Consider the following 15,487-nt stretch of genomic DNA (forward strand, 5'->3'; position numbering starts at 1 on the left):
TCGCTACCGGCCCTGGCTAGAATCAAGTGTAATATTCAATGAAATGGCAAGAGGGATACCCTCGTTTTGATTTTTTATTTTTGTGTTATTTTTAGGTGGAGATAGAATTATATTTTTATGCATTTGACACCACAAAATTGGTAATACTATAAAATAGTTCAGTGTTTTACAAATTATTGTTCTATATTACTTTGGATTGGGGTGGGACAAGTCTTTATTGTTAAATAAGCAGGAAATAGCAACATTTGATGCTATACTAAACTTTACATTTTATTTTTGGCATACTGATAAAAATTAAGATCCCCTCACTTTTAAAATAACTCCTGCCTCTTCATTCTTTTTTTTTTTTTTTTTAAGATTTACTTATTTATTCATAATAGAGAGAGAGAGAGAGAGAGAGAGAGAGAGAGGCAGAGACACAGGCAGAGCTCCATGCCAGGAGCCCGACATGGGACTCGATCCTGGGACTCCAAGATCGCGCCCTGGGCGATAGGCAGGCGCCAAACCGCTGAGCCACCCAGGGATCCCGCCCTCATTCTGTCTTTCAAATCAAGCAATGAAAGGAGCATTCAAGGTATCCAAAATTAGGTATGGTCTTAAACGTGTTACTTCTGTAGATGTCCTATATCAAGTTGACAAAGTTTCAATTTATTCCCATTTTGTTAAGTGTTTTATCATGAAAAAGTACTGGATTTTTCCAAACGCTTTTTCTCTGTCTGTTGATAACATATTTTTTGTCTTTTATTCCATTATTATTACACTTATTATATACAATTAGTTGATTAATTTTTAGATGTTAAACTTTGTATTTCTTAGATAAGTCTCACTTGGTCATGTTATATCATCCTTTCTATATGCATCTTGGTTTGGTTCACCTTTCTTTTGAGGATTTTATATCAATAGTCATGAAAATAGGGATCCCTGGGTGGCGCAGTGGTTTGGCGCTTGCCTTTGGCCCAGGGCGCGATCCTGGAGACGCGGGATCGAGTCCCACATCGGGCTCCTGGTGCATGGAGCCTGCTTCTCCCTCTGCTTGTGTCTCTGCCTCTCTCTCTCTCTCTCTGTTACTATCATAAATAAATAAAAATTAAAAAAAAAAATTAAAAAAAAAAATAGTCATGAAAATATTTTATTATAATTCTCTTTCCTTGTAATGTTTTTGTGTGGTTTTCATTGGGTAATACCGGCCTCATAGAATGAACTGTGAAATATCACCTTTTATTAAAGAATTTGTGAAAAACTGGTATTTTTCTTTAAATGTCTGGTTAAAATTCACTAGTGAAATCATCTGGGTCTGGGCTTTTCTTGGTGGGATTTTATTTAAATACTAACGCATTTTTTTTTCACTAGTTGTAGGTCTTTCAGGTTTTCTATTTCTTTTTGAATCAATTCCATTGCTTTGTGTCTTTATAAAAACATATTAATTTTATATATTAAATTTGTTGCCATCCAATTGGTCATAGTATTCTCTTAGAATCCTTACAATTTCTGTAAGGTTGGTAGTAATATTCCTTTTTAATTCCTGAATTTGGTTAATTCCTCAATCTTTTTACTTAGTCAGTATGACTAAATATTAGTATTCTTGATCTTTTGAGTGAACTGACTTCCAGTTCTGTTGGTTTTCTCCATTTTTAAAATCTTTCTTCCATTTATTTTGCTATAATATTTATTATCTCCTTTAACCTACTTGCTTTGGGTTTAATTTGCTCTTCTTTTTCTAGTTTAAGGTGGAAGCTCAGGCAATTGATGTGATATCATTCTTCCTTTAAGTCTATAACTATAAATTTTCCTCTGAGTGCTTGGTTACCTGCATTCCCTAAGTTATGGTATGTCATAACTTTCTATAAGCACTGATTATTTGGGGCTGTGTTCATTAATTTCCACATATTTGTGAATTACAAATTTCCTTGTTATGATTTCCTCATTTAATTCTAGATTAGAGCACATAATTTGAATGACTTCTGATACTTTCATTCTTTCTCAAAACATCTATGTTTTTAACATTCCCATTGTAAACAGATCAAACAAACACGTGGAGAAAGAAATATAAGCAAATTCCTTAGGGACAATCATTACTGAAAATAAAGCAGAATAGGTACCAACACCAGTTACTTCCATCTGAAACTCTTAAAAAAACAAAAACAAAAACCTTTCTTTTTTCAGCTGTGACTAAATCAATAACTCAACACCTAAGAAAGAATTCAGGTGTTCAAATTCTTCTAAACTCTATCAAAGTACCCAAAGTATAAAACAGTGAATTATTTTTAATTACCAATAGATAACTCAATCTTGAGACACGGATTTCCAATTCTTTACTGTCTTTTAAAATTACAAGATCTAATCCTGGCTTTATCCAGAATTCTGAATTCTTGATAAAGATCAGAATGCTCCTTTCATTGCTTGATTTGAAAGACAGAATGAAGAGGCAGGGACTTATTTTAAAAGTGAGGGGATCCTAATTTTTATCAGTATGCCAAAAATAAAATGTAAAGTTTAGTATAGCATCAAATGTTGCTATTTCCTGTTTATTTAACAATAAAGACTTGTCCCACCCCAATCCAAAGTAATATAGAACAATAATTTGTAAAACACTGAACTATTTTATAGTATTACCAATTTTGTGGTGTCAAATGCATAAAAATATAATTCTATCTCTACCTAAAAATAACACATGTATCTCAAAAAATAAGAATTAAGTCAGGTATATTTTTAGAATAAAAAATGTGATTCAGCTCTTGGAAAGCATGGCAAATTTAGTCTTTTGATATAAGTTTTATAAGTTCAAATAGTTCCTTTGTATATTCCAAGAATTATTTTGGAGGAAAAAAACACTGATTGGCAGATACTCACCTCAAAAATAAAAAGTATAGCATCCAATTCCTCCCTTTGAGACTTGTGACCTAAAACATTTTCAGAAAAATATTTTAAATATTATCATTTTGTCCTCCCTGTTAACCACTTAAAAAAGCTTAAAATATTTCAAACACTATTTTCTCAGTGACTCTTGAATACAATGTTTAAAGCATATTCTGTTCAATGTACAGACAATATTATAGCATCCCTCCCTATTCTTTTCAATAATTAAATTTAGATTGTACATGTTTATGTCTAAAAACAACATACTGTGAAGGAGCACTTGGGTGGCTCAGCCAGTAAAAAGTGTCTGCCTTCAGCTCAGGTCATGATCTCAGGGTCCTGGGATGAGACCCACTGCTGGCTCTCTGCTCAGTGAGGAGTCTGCTTCTCCCTCCCCTTCTGCGCCTCCCTCCACTCATGCATGAGGCACACTCTCTTTCTCAAATAAATAAAAATCTTCAAAGCAAAAAAGTAAACAGGTAAATAAACCTGACCAGGCAAAAAGCAAATCTTCCAAGCCTTCTCAAAACAATGAAGACAGTATTACTAACCCATACTTTGAGAGGGTATCTAAAAGACATTTAACAAAAAGAAGTGAAATAGTACTAAAATTCCAATGCCCGAGGTCTACTTTTAAGTGAATACTTATGACAATTATTTGAAACACCAACACAAGTCAGAACCAATTTTAACATCTTACCTTTCTGTTTAAGACTGGCTTCAATAGTCACAAAATTCTCGAAGAACACATAATATATATGTGAAAAATGTTGGTCAAAAAACTGTTTAAGATCGATAGACTCTGCGTTCTCTGAAAAGGAAATGAAAACGATTTTTAGTGATTACATAAATGTTAAATCATGTTCAGCAAATAGTCATAGTGGTGAGTTTCCTTCAAAAAAAATTAAGAACTGCTCCTAAATTCCATTAAAATATTTGAGATGTGTATTTATTTATATCCTTGTTCTCACAACTTTAGTTTTTAAAGATTTTAGTTTTAATTTTAAAAACAGGTTAAGGGGTGTTTGGGTGGCTCATTCAGTTAAGCCCCTCCTCTGCCTTCAGCTCAAGTCATGATCCCAGAGTCCTGGGATCAAGTGCCTCAACAGACTGCCTGCTTAGCAGCTTGTCCCTCTCCCTCTGCCCCTTCCCCTCATTCGTGCTCTCTCTGGCTCTGCTCTCTCTCTCAAATAAATAAATAATTTTTTAAAAATAAGTTAGATCAGGTTATCATAATCTTTGTTTCCTTAAAAAAAAAATGTCTCAGAGAGATTTATTCAAAACTTATTTTGAATATTTAACCAAATCAAGGAAAGAAGTTTTAGTTCCAATTCACAGCTATGCTTCTCAAGTTATCCCCAAAACAGTTTAAAATCAGTATTTCTTTTTTTTAAGTGTGTGTGTGGTTTTTTTTTTTTTTTTAAGATTTTATTCATTCATGAGAGATAGAGAGCAAGAGAGAGGCAGAGACACAGGGAGAGGGTGAAGCAGGCTCCATGGAAGGAGCCCAAAGTAGAACTCGATCCCGGGTCTCCAGGATCAGGCCCTGGGTTGAAGGCGGCGCTAAACCACCGAACCACCCGGGCTGCCCCTAAAATCAGTATTTCTAAAAGAAATTATATCTTTTCTAAAAGAAATTATATCTTATCTAAAATACATTTATTCAGTAAATAGGTACCTAACAACAGACTTATAAGTAAGCATTTAAGTATTACAAAGCTTAAATAGAGATAACATTGCTTTAAAAGAATTGTCAGTATAGTCCAGGGCACACAAAAACCAAACATAGTATGCACATTAGAAAGTGTTGGGTACTGAAAGTGAAGTAACAAAGTATAATGACAACTTAGAAACACAAAATTACTTTCAAAGCTAAAAGAAAGGTGAAGGTAGAGAAAGAAGGAAAACTTAACAGAGAATTTATTATTTGAAAAGACTTTTATAAGGACAGGACTGACTTTGAACATGAAGCAGTGAAAGGCATTCTATGCATAAGACAAAAAAACGATGACAGGATGCAGAAAAATAATTCAAATAATTCATTTTAGCTAGAGTTTAAACATTTTGATAAAAATAAAATTGAAAAAAAATAGCCTCGAAGTATGTTTAAAATGTCTGAATGCAAACTAGGAGACATGAATTTATTATTCAAAGCAATGCAGACGTGTGTGTGTGTGTGTGTGTGTGTGTGTATAATGCAGTATCCATTATGCATTTTGTTGTTTGGTTTATTTTCAGGGAGATTGAGAAGGTTGAAGAAAAAGGGGAATAGATAACTTTTAATATATACTTCATATTATTTAACTTTGTTTGCAAAAAGGTCATATTTCTTTTATAACAAAATAAATTTGAAAAAAGCACTGAGAAACAAAAATTTTTGAAGCTGGGAGTAAAATGAAGAATTAAACTATTGTAATGAAATTCAAATTAACGGTAAGTATCAGTATCAGTTCATTTCTTGAAATGCTCTTAAGGCTCAATAGAAGATTTCAGAATAAAGTTAAATAGTAACAACATACAGAGAGCACTTCAAATTCTCTTTCATGTATTATCTTACTCTATGAATAATCGTAATAATTTTATAGTGACATTCTGTCTATGGAATTTCCCAAGACTGTTTTTCCATTTGTTCTGCCCTCCAGAAGAAAGGGACAGATGCTGTCTCCTCTCTAGTCCCTTGAATTCTATACATTTCTATCTTACAGAAGTAACTATGTTTTACATGTTTTCTTGTCTTCTTTCCAGAACTAGTCTATAGCTTTTTTATAAGATAACAGTGTCCACCTTAGTATTCCCAAAACCTAACACAGCACTCAGCACATAGGTACTGAACTGTGTTGTACTATTGATAAAATAAGTTACTTTAACGTTGTTAGATTCATTTATTAGCTTTTAAGTTTTTATATTAGAAAAGACTGCATAACCTTCTGACAGGCAAAATATTGCTTCATCTAGATTGGAATTAGAACACCCAGATTCCACTCTTATCAGTAACACTACCTGTGTGACTTTTCACAGAACTAGAAAAACATAATGGGTAACACAAACTAAATGTTTCCTATAGACACTCTTGTAAGTGATTTACAGAAATTCCTATAATTCTCATAATGACACTATGAAATAAATACTATAATCATCCCTATTTCATAGATGAGGAAACAGGCACAGAGAGTTTAAGTAGCTATTAAGAAGCAGAGACAAGGATTTAAACCTTACAGCCTCCAGGGTAAGAGGAATACAGCACTAGTAATTTAATCTGCCTATGAGAAGATATGAATAGTCATGAAATATTAAACATATTTTATAGACTTTCCAAATAAAAACACATACAACTGAGAAAAACAGGAAGAGTATTCTATTTTTCCCACACAGTAGTTTAGAGTAACAAAGACTATGAAATTAGAATAGGCTACTATAACTGGCTCTACATTTCCTGAAATTAAGGTTTCAAACGTAACTAATGTTCCAGAGGAAAGAAGAAAATGAGAGAACAATAACAAATCAAAACAAAACAAAAGCAAACATGAATCAACTCAAGATTTTACAACCTAATTTAGGAGCCAAAACAGTCTCTCTTCATTTCCTTCTCACACAGCATGTTAGGAAAGGCAGAAACTACATACTTGCTAATAAAAAATATGGAATCAAAATTAGGCTAATTTCTTTTTGACTCTGCCTATTCATAATGGACTAATCAGCAAATAAAAACTCTATTACAAAATATTTTTGATCACCAATTTACAAAATTTACATGGTGGGGGGGATAGCAGGTAGGAAACAAAACAAAACAAAAATAGATAAAGAAGGACAGAGAGATTCAGAACACAAACAGATAAATTATAAATAATACACCATTAGGTTCCAAAAAAGGAGGAAGGGGTATACAGGAAAGGGAGAAGAAATTGAGAAATAGGAGGAAGAGAAAAAAGGACAAAGAGAGAAAACTGAGAAGTTAGAACACAAAACTGAAGCTATTACTCAAAAGTAACACAGAGAACAAGACGGAAAATATAAAGATAAGAATAACAAACTACCTAAGAAGCTCCAAGAAGAAAATGTAAACAAATTAAAAAATATCTAAGAACTATACAAAATATCTAGACTAAAAATGGCATATTGAGTCCCAAGCAGGACAAACACAAATCTACACATGAACACATTCCAACACCAAAGCCAAAATGGAAATATTAAAACAACAAAAATCACCTACATAAGAATATCAAAACTAACAGCAGACTTATCAGCCCAATAGAGGCAGAGGCAGGAAGACGATGCAACTTTAAATTGAAAGAAAGAAAAATAATAGTCAATCTAAAGTTCTATATTCAGCTAAAGTACTGTTCATGTTATTAAAAGAACATGAACTCTAACATCCTTAGAGTTTAACACTTGAAAAAACTCAAACTCAAAAAAATACAAGAGATTTCTTTTTTTTTTTTAATAAATTTTTATTTATTTATGATAGTCACACACACAGAGAGAGAGAGAGGCAGAGACACAAGCAGAGGGAGAAGCAGGCTCCATGCACCGGGAGCCCAACATGGGATTCAATCCCAGGTCTTCAGGATCGTGCCCTGGGCCAAAGGCAGGTGACAAACTGCTGTGCCGCCCAGGGATCCCTACAAGAGATTTCTGAAAGAAGAGAAACAAACTCATATAGGAGCAAGAAAAGCAAAAATGAGGAAGAAACTGGAAAATATATGGGTAAATCTAAACAAATACTGAATGTTTAAAAAAAAAACTATCAATGCAAAAGGTTACTAACCAGGAGGAAATAAAATAATAGGCAATAATGTCAAAGATGAAATGAATGCTAGAGAGATTATTTTAAGATCTTATTTTGGGGAGCCCCGGTGGCTCAGCAGTTTAGCGCCACCTTCAGGCCAGGGCCTGATCCTGGAGTCCAGGGATTAAGTCCCACATTGGGCTCCCTGCATGGAGCCTGCTTCTCCCTCTGCCTGTGTCTCTCAAAATGATTAAAGGGATAAAATAAATCATTTGGATATAACTAAAAATACCTATGCTGATTCCTTGATAGGCATCAAAGTAAATTAAGGCAAGAATTACAATTAAAGACAGTCAATGTATTTTAATAAAAGACTGTATTTATCAAGAGGCTTTAATTCCAAATTTACACTTAAAGTTTCAAAATATAAAAAACAAAGATCAGGGGATGCCTGGGTGGCTCAGTGGTTTAGCGCCTGCCTTCGGGCCAGGGCGTGATCCTGGAGTCCCGGGATCAAGTCCCACATGGGGCTCCCTGCATGGAGCCTGCTTCTCCCTCAGCCTGTGTCTCTGTTTCTCTCTGTGTGTGTCTCTCATGAATATATAAATAAAATCTTTAAAAAAAGAAAAAAAAAGCAAAGACCAATAAATTTCTAAGGAGAAACAAACCCACTAATTGCATGGTAGATTTATACATCTGTTCCCCATTTAACAGAAGTAAAACTAATCAGAAGATTTGAACAACACAATTAGTACTTTACAAATAAAACTATAAATCCAATAGAAAATAAATCGCTTTGCAAAAGTGGGATATTTACAAAAACTAAATAAGGACACAAACAGAAAAGTACAAAGAGTAACATAGCACAAACTATTTTCTCTGACCAAAAGGAAATAAAATAAGCCTAGGGAATCCCTGGGTAGCTCAGCGGTTTAGCCCCGTCTTTGGCCCAGGGCATGGGATCAAGTCCCACATCGGACTCCCTGCATGGAGCCTGCTTCTCCCTCTGCCTCTCCCTCCCTCTCTCTCTCTCTCTTTCTCTGTCTCTCGTGAATAAATAAAATCCTAAAAAAAAAAAAAAAAATTAAGCCTGAATAACGAAAGCTAATCCCCACTTAAAGGAGGAATATCATAGAAAGGAATACAGATAAAAGTCTGAGGCACTCACAAAGGCCAAAGAGTGCCTATTCCCACAAACCAGACTAGAAAAACTCATATTTCATATAGCAATTAACCCCAGACTGAACACTACTTTAAAGCCATCCAATATATCAGAAAAACAAGATACATAAGGAGCAAATTGTTTCCAATAACTGAATCCCAGAACAGGAAAAGAGCTGAAGAAATGTATAGGTATACAAAATATCCAGGATCCAAAAAGGTAAAATTCACAATGCCTTATATATAACTGACAATTATCTGTCATGCAAAGCAGGAAAACCTAATTCGTAATGAAGAGAATCATTAAATCAGATTATTAAAAAATTTTATTTATTTATTTATGAGAGGCACAGAGAGAGAGGCAGAGACATAGGCAGAGGGAGAAGCAGGCTTCCTGCACAGAGCCCAATAAGCGACTCAATCCTGGGACTCCGGGATCATGCCCTGAGCCAATGGCAGACACTCAACCACTGAGCCACCCAGGCGTCCCCATTGAATCAGATTTAAGCTGGATTTTAACAAGATGCTAAAATGAGCAGAAAGGGGCATTAAAATAGTTGTTCTAACTGTATTCCATATATCCAAACAGTTGAGAATGGAAGGCATAAAAAAAAGAATCCAAATTAAACTTCTATAGATAAAAACTTCAATGTATATGGTATAAAGTAAACCAGCTGGAATTAAGCCATATAAATAAACTACCCAAAAGAAACACAGCAGAGAAACGATAATCCAAAAAATTGAAAAGCACATTAATAAACAGTTGCAAATACTCTAAATATAGGAGTAACTGAAAACTCCAAGGAGGAGAGGCAGAAGAATATTTGGAGAAATAATGGCTGAAAATCTTCAAGTTTGATGCAAATCACAAATCCACATATGCATGAAGCTCAAAAAACTCCAAAAACAAGAAACATGAAGAAAAATTCACCATTCACCATGGTACATAATAATTAAATTGATCAAAACAGTAAGAAAATCTTAAAAGCAGCTACAAGGAAAAAAAGTTACATAGTAACTAACATCAAGATGACATCAGTTTTTCAACACAAACTATGCAAATAAAAACAATATGTATCTTTAAAAACCTGTCCAGCTGAATTCTATATCCAGTGAAAATCTTTCAAAAACAAAGGCAAAATAAAACCATTTTCAGACAGAAAAGCTGAAAGAATCCATCAGCAGCAGACTCACTAGTAGAAATGACAGTCTAAAAAAAAAAAAAAAGAAATGATAGTCTTTCAGGCAGAAGGAAATATTATCAGACAGAAATATAGAACTGAAAATAGTAACAACAGGATAAAATGCTTAAGCTTTTTAAAATTATTTTTCCAATCTTTTCCAAAGATAATTGTTCAAACAAAAATAGTTAGCAATGCATTATGGGTTTATAATTTTGTAAAAGTAAAATGCATGAAAATAAAGTATATAGTGAAAAGGGAAAAAATAAAAGCCCACTATTATAACTCCTACACAAGAAGTTGTGTATTCACACTTTAAAGGTAAACTTTAATATGTTAAAGATGTATACTATAAAAACTAAAGCAATTATTAAAACAAAACAGAAAAGGTACTGGCAATGGCCAAAAAAGAAAATATAAATTCACAAAAAAATATTTGATGGATCCAAATGAAGACAGAAAAAGAGAAACAATGATCAACTGGGATAAGTAGATAACAAAGGATAGCAGACTCTAATCTAGCTATATCAATAATCACATTAAATAAAAATGATTCCCCCAAAATGTCAGACTCTCAGATCAGATAAAAAAAAAAACCCGAAGCATAAAAATTGTACACTTAAAATATATGCAATTTACTATATATCAGTTATGCCCTCAACAAACCTACTTTAAAAATTATATAGGTTCAAGACAATTTCCATTCATTCTCATTCCATTATGCTTTCTGTAGTGAAGGGAGGAAAGGGAATGGAATTTCAAAAATGGAGTAATATTTAGGAAATGCCATAATCCACAGAATGTTTCCTTAATACCTAAACCTATGACCATGTGTGTCCACAGAAACCTGTTGCACATGTGAATATATGCTTCACAAAAATAAAAATTTAATCTCTGAAAGCACTCATAACAAATTTACGAAGGAATTTAAAGCAACATAAAAATCCCAAAATGACCATTTTTAAATGTTTTCACAAATGCAGTCAAGTGACCCAACACTAACCAAAAATTTCAATGAGAAATAGGGACTCCCAGAAAATAATCATTAAAGCTGATTTTCATTTTTATATAATGAACCAATATTAAAGTAAATAAAAGTGGCAACCTCATTCTTGTATTTTACCATGTAGCAGGCACGCAAGCCAATTTCCCTATTTATAAGGTGATTTTCAAAATATAAAGTGATTTAATTCAAAATAAATCTAGGGACCTTTTTCCTGTACAAACGCTTAAGATGTTTGTTCTTTTCTTCACACTTTTTTCTTCTCACTTCACTATAAAAAGCAGATATAAATAACATATGTCCTGAAGAAACTATACTTAAAACCTACTAAAATTTCAAAGCAAGCATAATAGTTTTAAGATATGTAGCTAGCTTATCTCCTAATCAAACTGATGTTTCAAGATAACTGCAGAAAAGCTCCTGACATGTGATTCTGGCTACAACTGATAGCAAGATAATAACTTCTAGAACTAAAAAGAGAAAACACTAAAGGAAGCATTAGGAAGTGACCATAACCTCAAAATAATTATTTCTAAGTCTCATTCAACTCTATAAAGTAAAATACTATAAAGATTATTCTCCTGCCTTCAAGGATTCCACAATGAGCATTGAGAAAATGAGACATACTGAAAAAGAATCTAATTTACACAGATACAATGCCTCATTTAAGAACAAAAGCAATTCTGTTTTATCAAACACTATACTATAAGCTAAGTGCGTGTAAAACAAAAGCAATTATAATCACTTATGTTTACTTAATATTTTACATTTGTGGAGATAACACTTTTACAGTTACACATACATTCTCTTACTCATTCTCTACAAATATGTTTTTGAAACAAGTATATTAACTCCATTTTATAAAGAAACTAAGTCTGCGTAAGGTTAGGGAACTTGCTCAGGTCACCCTAAACTACTAAATGGCTCCAAATCAGCTATTCTGTGCCCTCAATCAACAACACCTAGAATAGTTATGCTTCAAGCAATAGGCCACAGCCTAAAATAATCTTCTAACCATTTTAAATAAAACTCATTCTAAAAGAATGGTATTTTCAAAGAATTATTTGAAAGCTACACAGAGACTGCGGTGGATTATTTGAAGATTCAGAACAAATAAGTAGTCAAAGATACCAAGAATTCAGAGGATTTAGTTCACTTGTATGCATACTGCCCTAAAGTCTCTCTCCTTATATTGGCTGAATATATCCTCTTTCACTTCATCACTTAAAATTTTACTCATTAAATTCATTTGTGGAAGCAAACCATTCCAATACATAGTGTAAGGAGTTAAACACCATTCAATTGGTACAAGCTGCTCTCCTTGTAACACATAGCAAAGAATTCTGATATAGTTATGAAAACATGGAGGAAAGAAGGTAATATTTATTGAACATCCATTGTTTTCTTTTTTTTTTTTTAAGATGTTATTTATTTATTCATGAGAGACACAGGGAGAGGGAGAAGCGGGCTCCTCTTAGGGAGCCTGATGTGGGACTCCATCCCAGAACTCTGGGATCACACCCTGAGCCAAAGGCAGACGCTCAACCGCTGAGCCACCCAGGCATCCCTAGTTTTCTTAATTCTTATAGAAACTTTAACGGGTAAGTCCCTAATAGGTTTCATCTTCCCTCTTTACTCAGCTTATTAAAAAAATAAAAACTAAACTAAAAAGATTCAAGGAAACCAAGACAAAACCAAGCTGGTGTAAGTGTAAGATAAAAATTCTATGTTACTCTATGCCATTGGCTGTTATGTTAAAATTTAGAGCTAAACACAACAGTGGACGGTAAAGTATAAGAAAAATTATTGGGAGAATGTTAGCAACAGTAGCCAATTAAAACTTCAATGTGATCAGAAAATGGGGTAAGCACTCCCTTTTCTTTATTCCTCTACGCTTTTCCATCTCCATTACGAACTTCTCTTCCTCTGTACCCTTCCTTTAAAATGTAGAGGTCTATCAGGAATATATCCTCTTCCAAAGCCTTCATTAAATACTGCAAAGCTGAACTCTATCTACATACAAATATCTCTGAAATCTATAGCTTCATGCCGTCTCCTGAGAATCAAGCTTATAAACTACCTAATTACAACTCCACAAGTATCTCACACTCAACTTGCCCCCAAAGTAAATTCACCTCTCATCTTCTCTAGTGCTTGTATTCCCTATGTTGGTAGTAAAATCTATCTCTCAAGCTTGACAGTCTTCTCAGATTCATTCCTCCCTCTTACTAACTCTCCCCACTCATCCCACTGCCTACCCCTCAACAAATCATTTATTTTCTTACCAAGTTTACCTTCCTAAATACTGCAATACATTTCTTTCTCTCTATCCTCCACCCCTCCCCCATTTAGTTTTATACTTCATGGTCTCTTGCCTGAATTTAATTAGTAGTCTTCTACCTACTATCTCTCACACCATTCTAGCCTTTTTATCCATCCTCCAAATTTTACTACCAGAATAGTTTAACTGAACTTAATTCCAACCGTCTGTATCATTGATCTGCTTAAAATAATTCCAGTTTCCAACTGCAAACAATATAAAGCCCAGGCTCAAATTACATACAAACCTATTTTTTTCATCCCTAACTTATGACACAGTAAATAAACCAATTATGGCACTAAATAAAGATGCATCCATACAACTGAATAGAAAGCCATTAAAAATACTCATTAAAAAAATTATTTCATGAAATGAAAAAAGTTGGTAAGAATTTATAGTGTAACAAACAAAAACCAGAAATAGACTTTTAGAAACAGAGAACAAACTGGTGTTTGCCAGAGGGGAGGAGGGTGGGAGCAATGGGTGAAATAGTGAAGGGGATAAGGAGATACACACTTCGAGCCATAAAATAAATAAGTCACCAGGATGAATAGTATAGGAAATAAACTCAGTAATAATTTCATACAGTGACAAATGATAATTACATTGATCATGGTGAACATTTTGTAATGTATATAGTTGTCAAAGCATTATTTTGTACACTTGAAACTAATACCGTATGTCAACTATATCTCAATATGAAATAAAAATTAAAAGAACAAAGTATAGGTTAAAAAGTAGGTTAGAAGTAGGTAATTATCAGTGAATTTGCAGAATGAGGCAATCCAAAAATCTTCTCCTCCATAAAAGCAATGAAAACAAAACCCAAAACAGTAAAAAAACAAAACAACCCCACACTTTTAAAAACCTAGAAATTAACCAAAGGATTGTAACAATCAGGGACATTTGCTCAAGAAAAATAGATAAACCTTAATAAGAACAGTGAGCTTTGTGTCATTTCAAACTTACCCTATTCCCATCTTCTTCGTAGCCTTGAAAACCAACAGTCCACAATCACAGTTGAAAACCACTTATCAGTCATTGGAGAAGTCAGAACAGGAATGGAGTTCTTTCAAACCTTCATTTTAAGAGACTGATCATTATTTATCTAGCTTCTCCCTGGAAAATCCCACTTGCAAAGTTGTCTTTATTTGACTTAATTCAGAGCCCAGACAAGGCAACAACCTCTTCCCTGGGAACATTTGTGGAAAAAAAAATCAGTGGCAACTGTTTAATACCACAGCTGCCAAGGCAGTGATCACTGATGAAGCAAACAAGCTAACCAAAACCAAATAACAATTAAAAAAAAAAAAAAAAAAAGTTGGAGAATGAGCTATCCACAGGGAACTTTGAAATAGTCTGACAAATTAATGGGAATACAGAAGGACATGTGCATGCATTAGGGCTGCAAATATGTTCTGGAGAAACAAAAGGATGACCTAAATTTTCACCTCTGGCTGACCTTGAGACTCTACACAAGGACATGAAGACTAAAACAGAAGTGTAAACTGTCTGGTTTAATATTGATAGTATCCCCAATACACAAAGCCCCTTGGCAAAGATGAGGAAACTTACTGATCTAGGCTTTTAAGAAGCCTGTGTTCAGTCATTAGCAGACCACAAACAAACAAGCAAAGTCAGTGGTCATGAAGGAGGAAAATACAAACTGCACATAGTTCAGTAAAGTCATTAAAGAAGCACACAATAGGGCACCTGAATGGCTCGGTCAGTTGAGCGTCCAACTCTTGGTTTTTGTCTTGGGTCATGATCTCAAGGTCATGAGATCAAGCCCTGCATCAGGCTCTGCTCAGCAGGGAGTCTGCTTGAGATTCTTTCCTTCTGCTCCTCCCCCCCAACTCGTGTACACACTATCTCTTTAAAACAAACAAACCTTCAAAACACACACACAGCAACAATAACAAACACAAACAACAAACAACCCCAGAGAGGAGGGAGAAACTGGTTTCCCAAGTCACTATATTATTTAAAATGTCAAGTTATCAACAAAAATTGAAAGACACAGAAAAAGTATGTCCTATATACAAAGTACAGTCAACAGAAACTCTCCTTGAGGAAGTACAAAGATTAGATTTACTAAACAGATGGTACCAACTACTTAGGCATGATCATAAAGGAATCTGTATCTAAAGTACTAAAAGAGCAACCCAATCCAAAATACGTTAAAAAAAACAATTCACGGGCAGCCCCGGTAGCACAGCGGTTTAGCGCTGCCTGCAGCC

The 15,487-nt window shown here is 34.0% G+C and overlaps 1 protein-coding gene across 11 annotated transcripts in view; it reads right to left on the reverse strand.

Annotated features, from left to right (window-relative positions):
• Positions 1–15,487, reverse strand: part of RALGAPA1 (Ral GTPase activating protein catalytic subunit alpha 1) — a 240,264-nt gene that overhangs the window by 196,570 nt on the left and 28,207 nt on the right. For all 11 annotated transcript variants that reach the window (XM_026019058.2, XM_026019059.2, XM_072761425.1 and 8 more), the window contains exons 2-3: positions 3,557–3,667; positions 2,851–2,900 (exon numbers count right to left, since the gene is read on the reverse strand). In XM_026019058.2, the coding sequence (XP_025874843.1) occupies positions 2,851–2,900; positions 3,557–3,667 (161 nt within the window). The remainder of the gene's footprint in view (positions 1–2,850; positions 2,901–3,556; positions 3,668–15,487) is intronic.

The sequence above is a fragment of the Vulpes vulpes genome, chromosome 6, assembly GCF_048418805.1.
Source record: "Vulpes vulpes isolate BD-2025 chromosome 6, VulVul3, whole genome shotgun sequence".
Lineage (NCBI taxonomy): Eukaryota > Metazoa > Chordata > Mammalia > Carnivora > Canidae > Vulpes > Vulpes vulpes.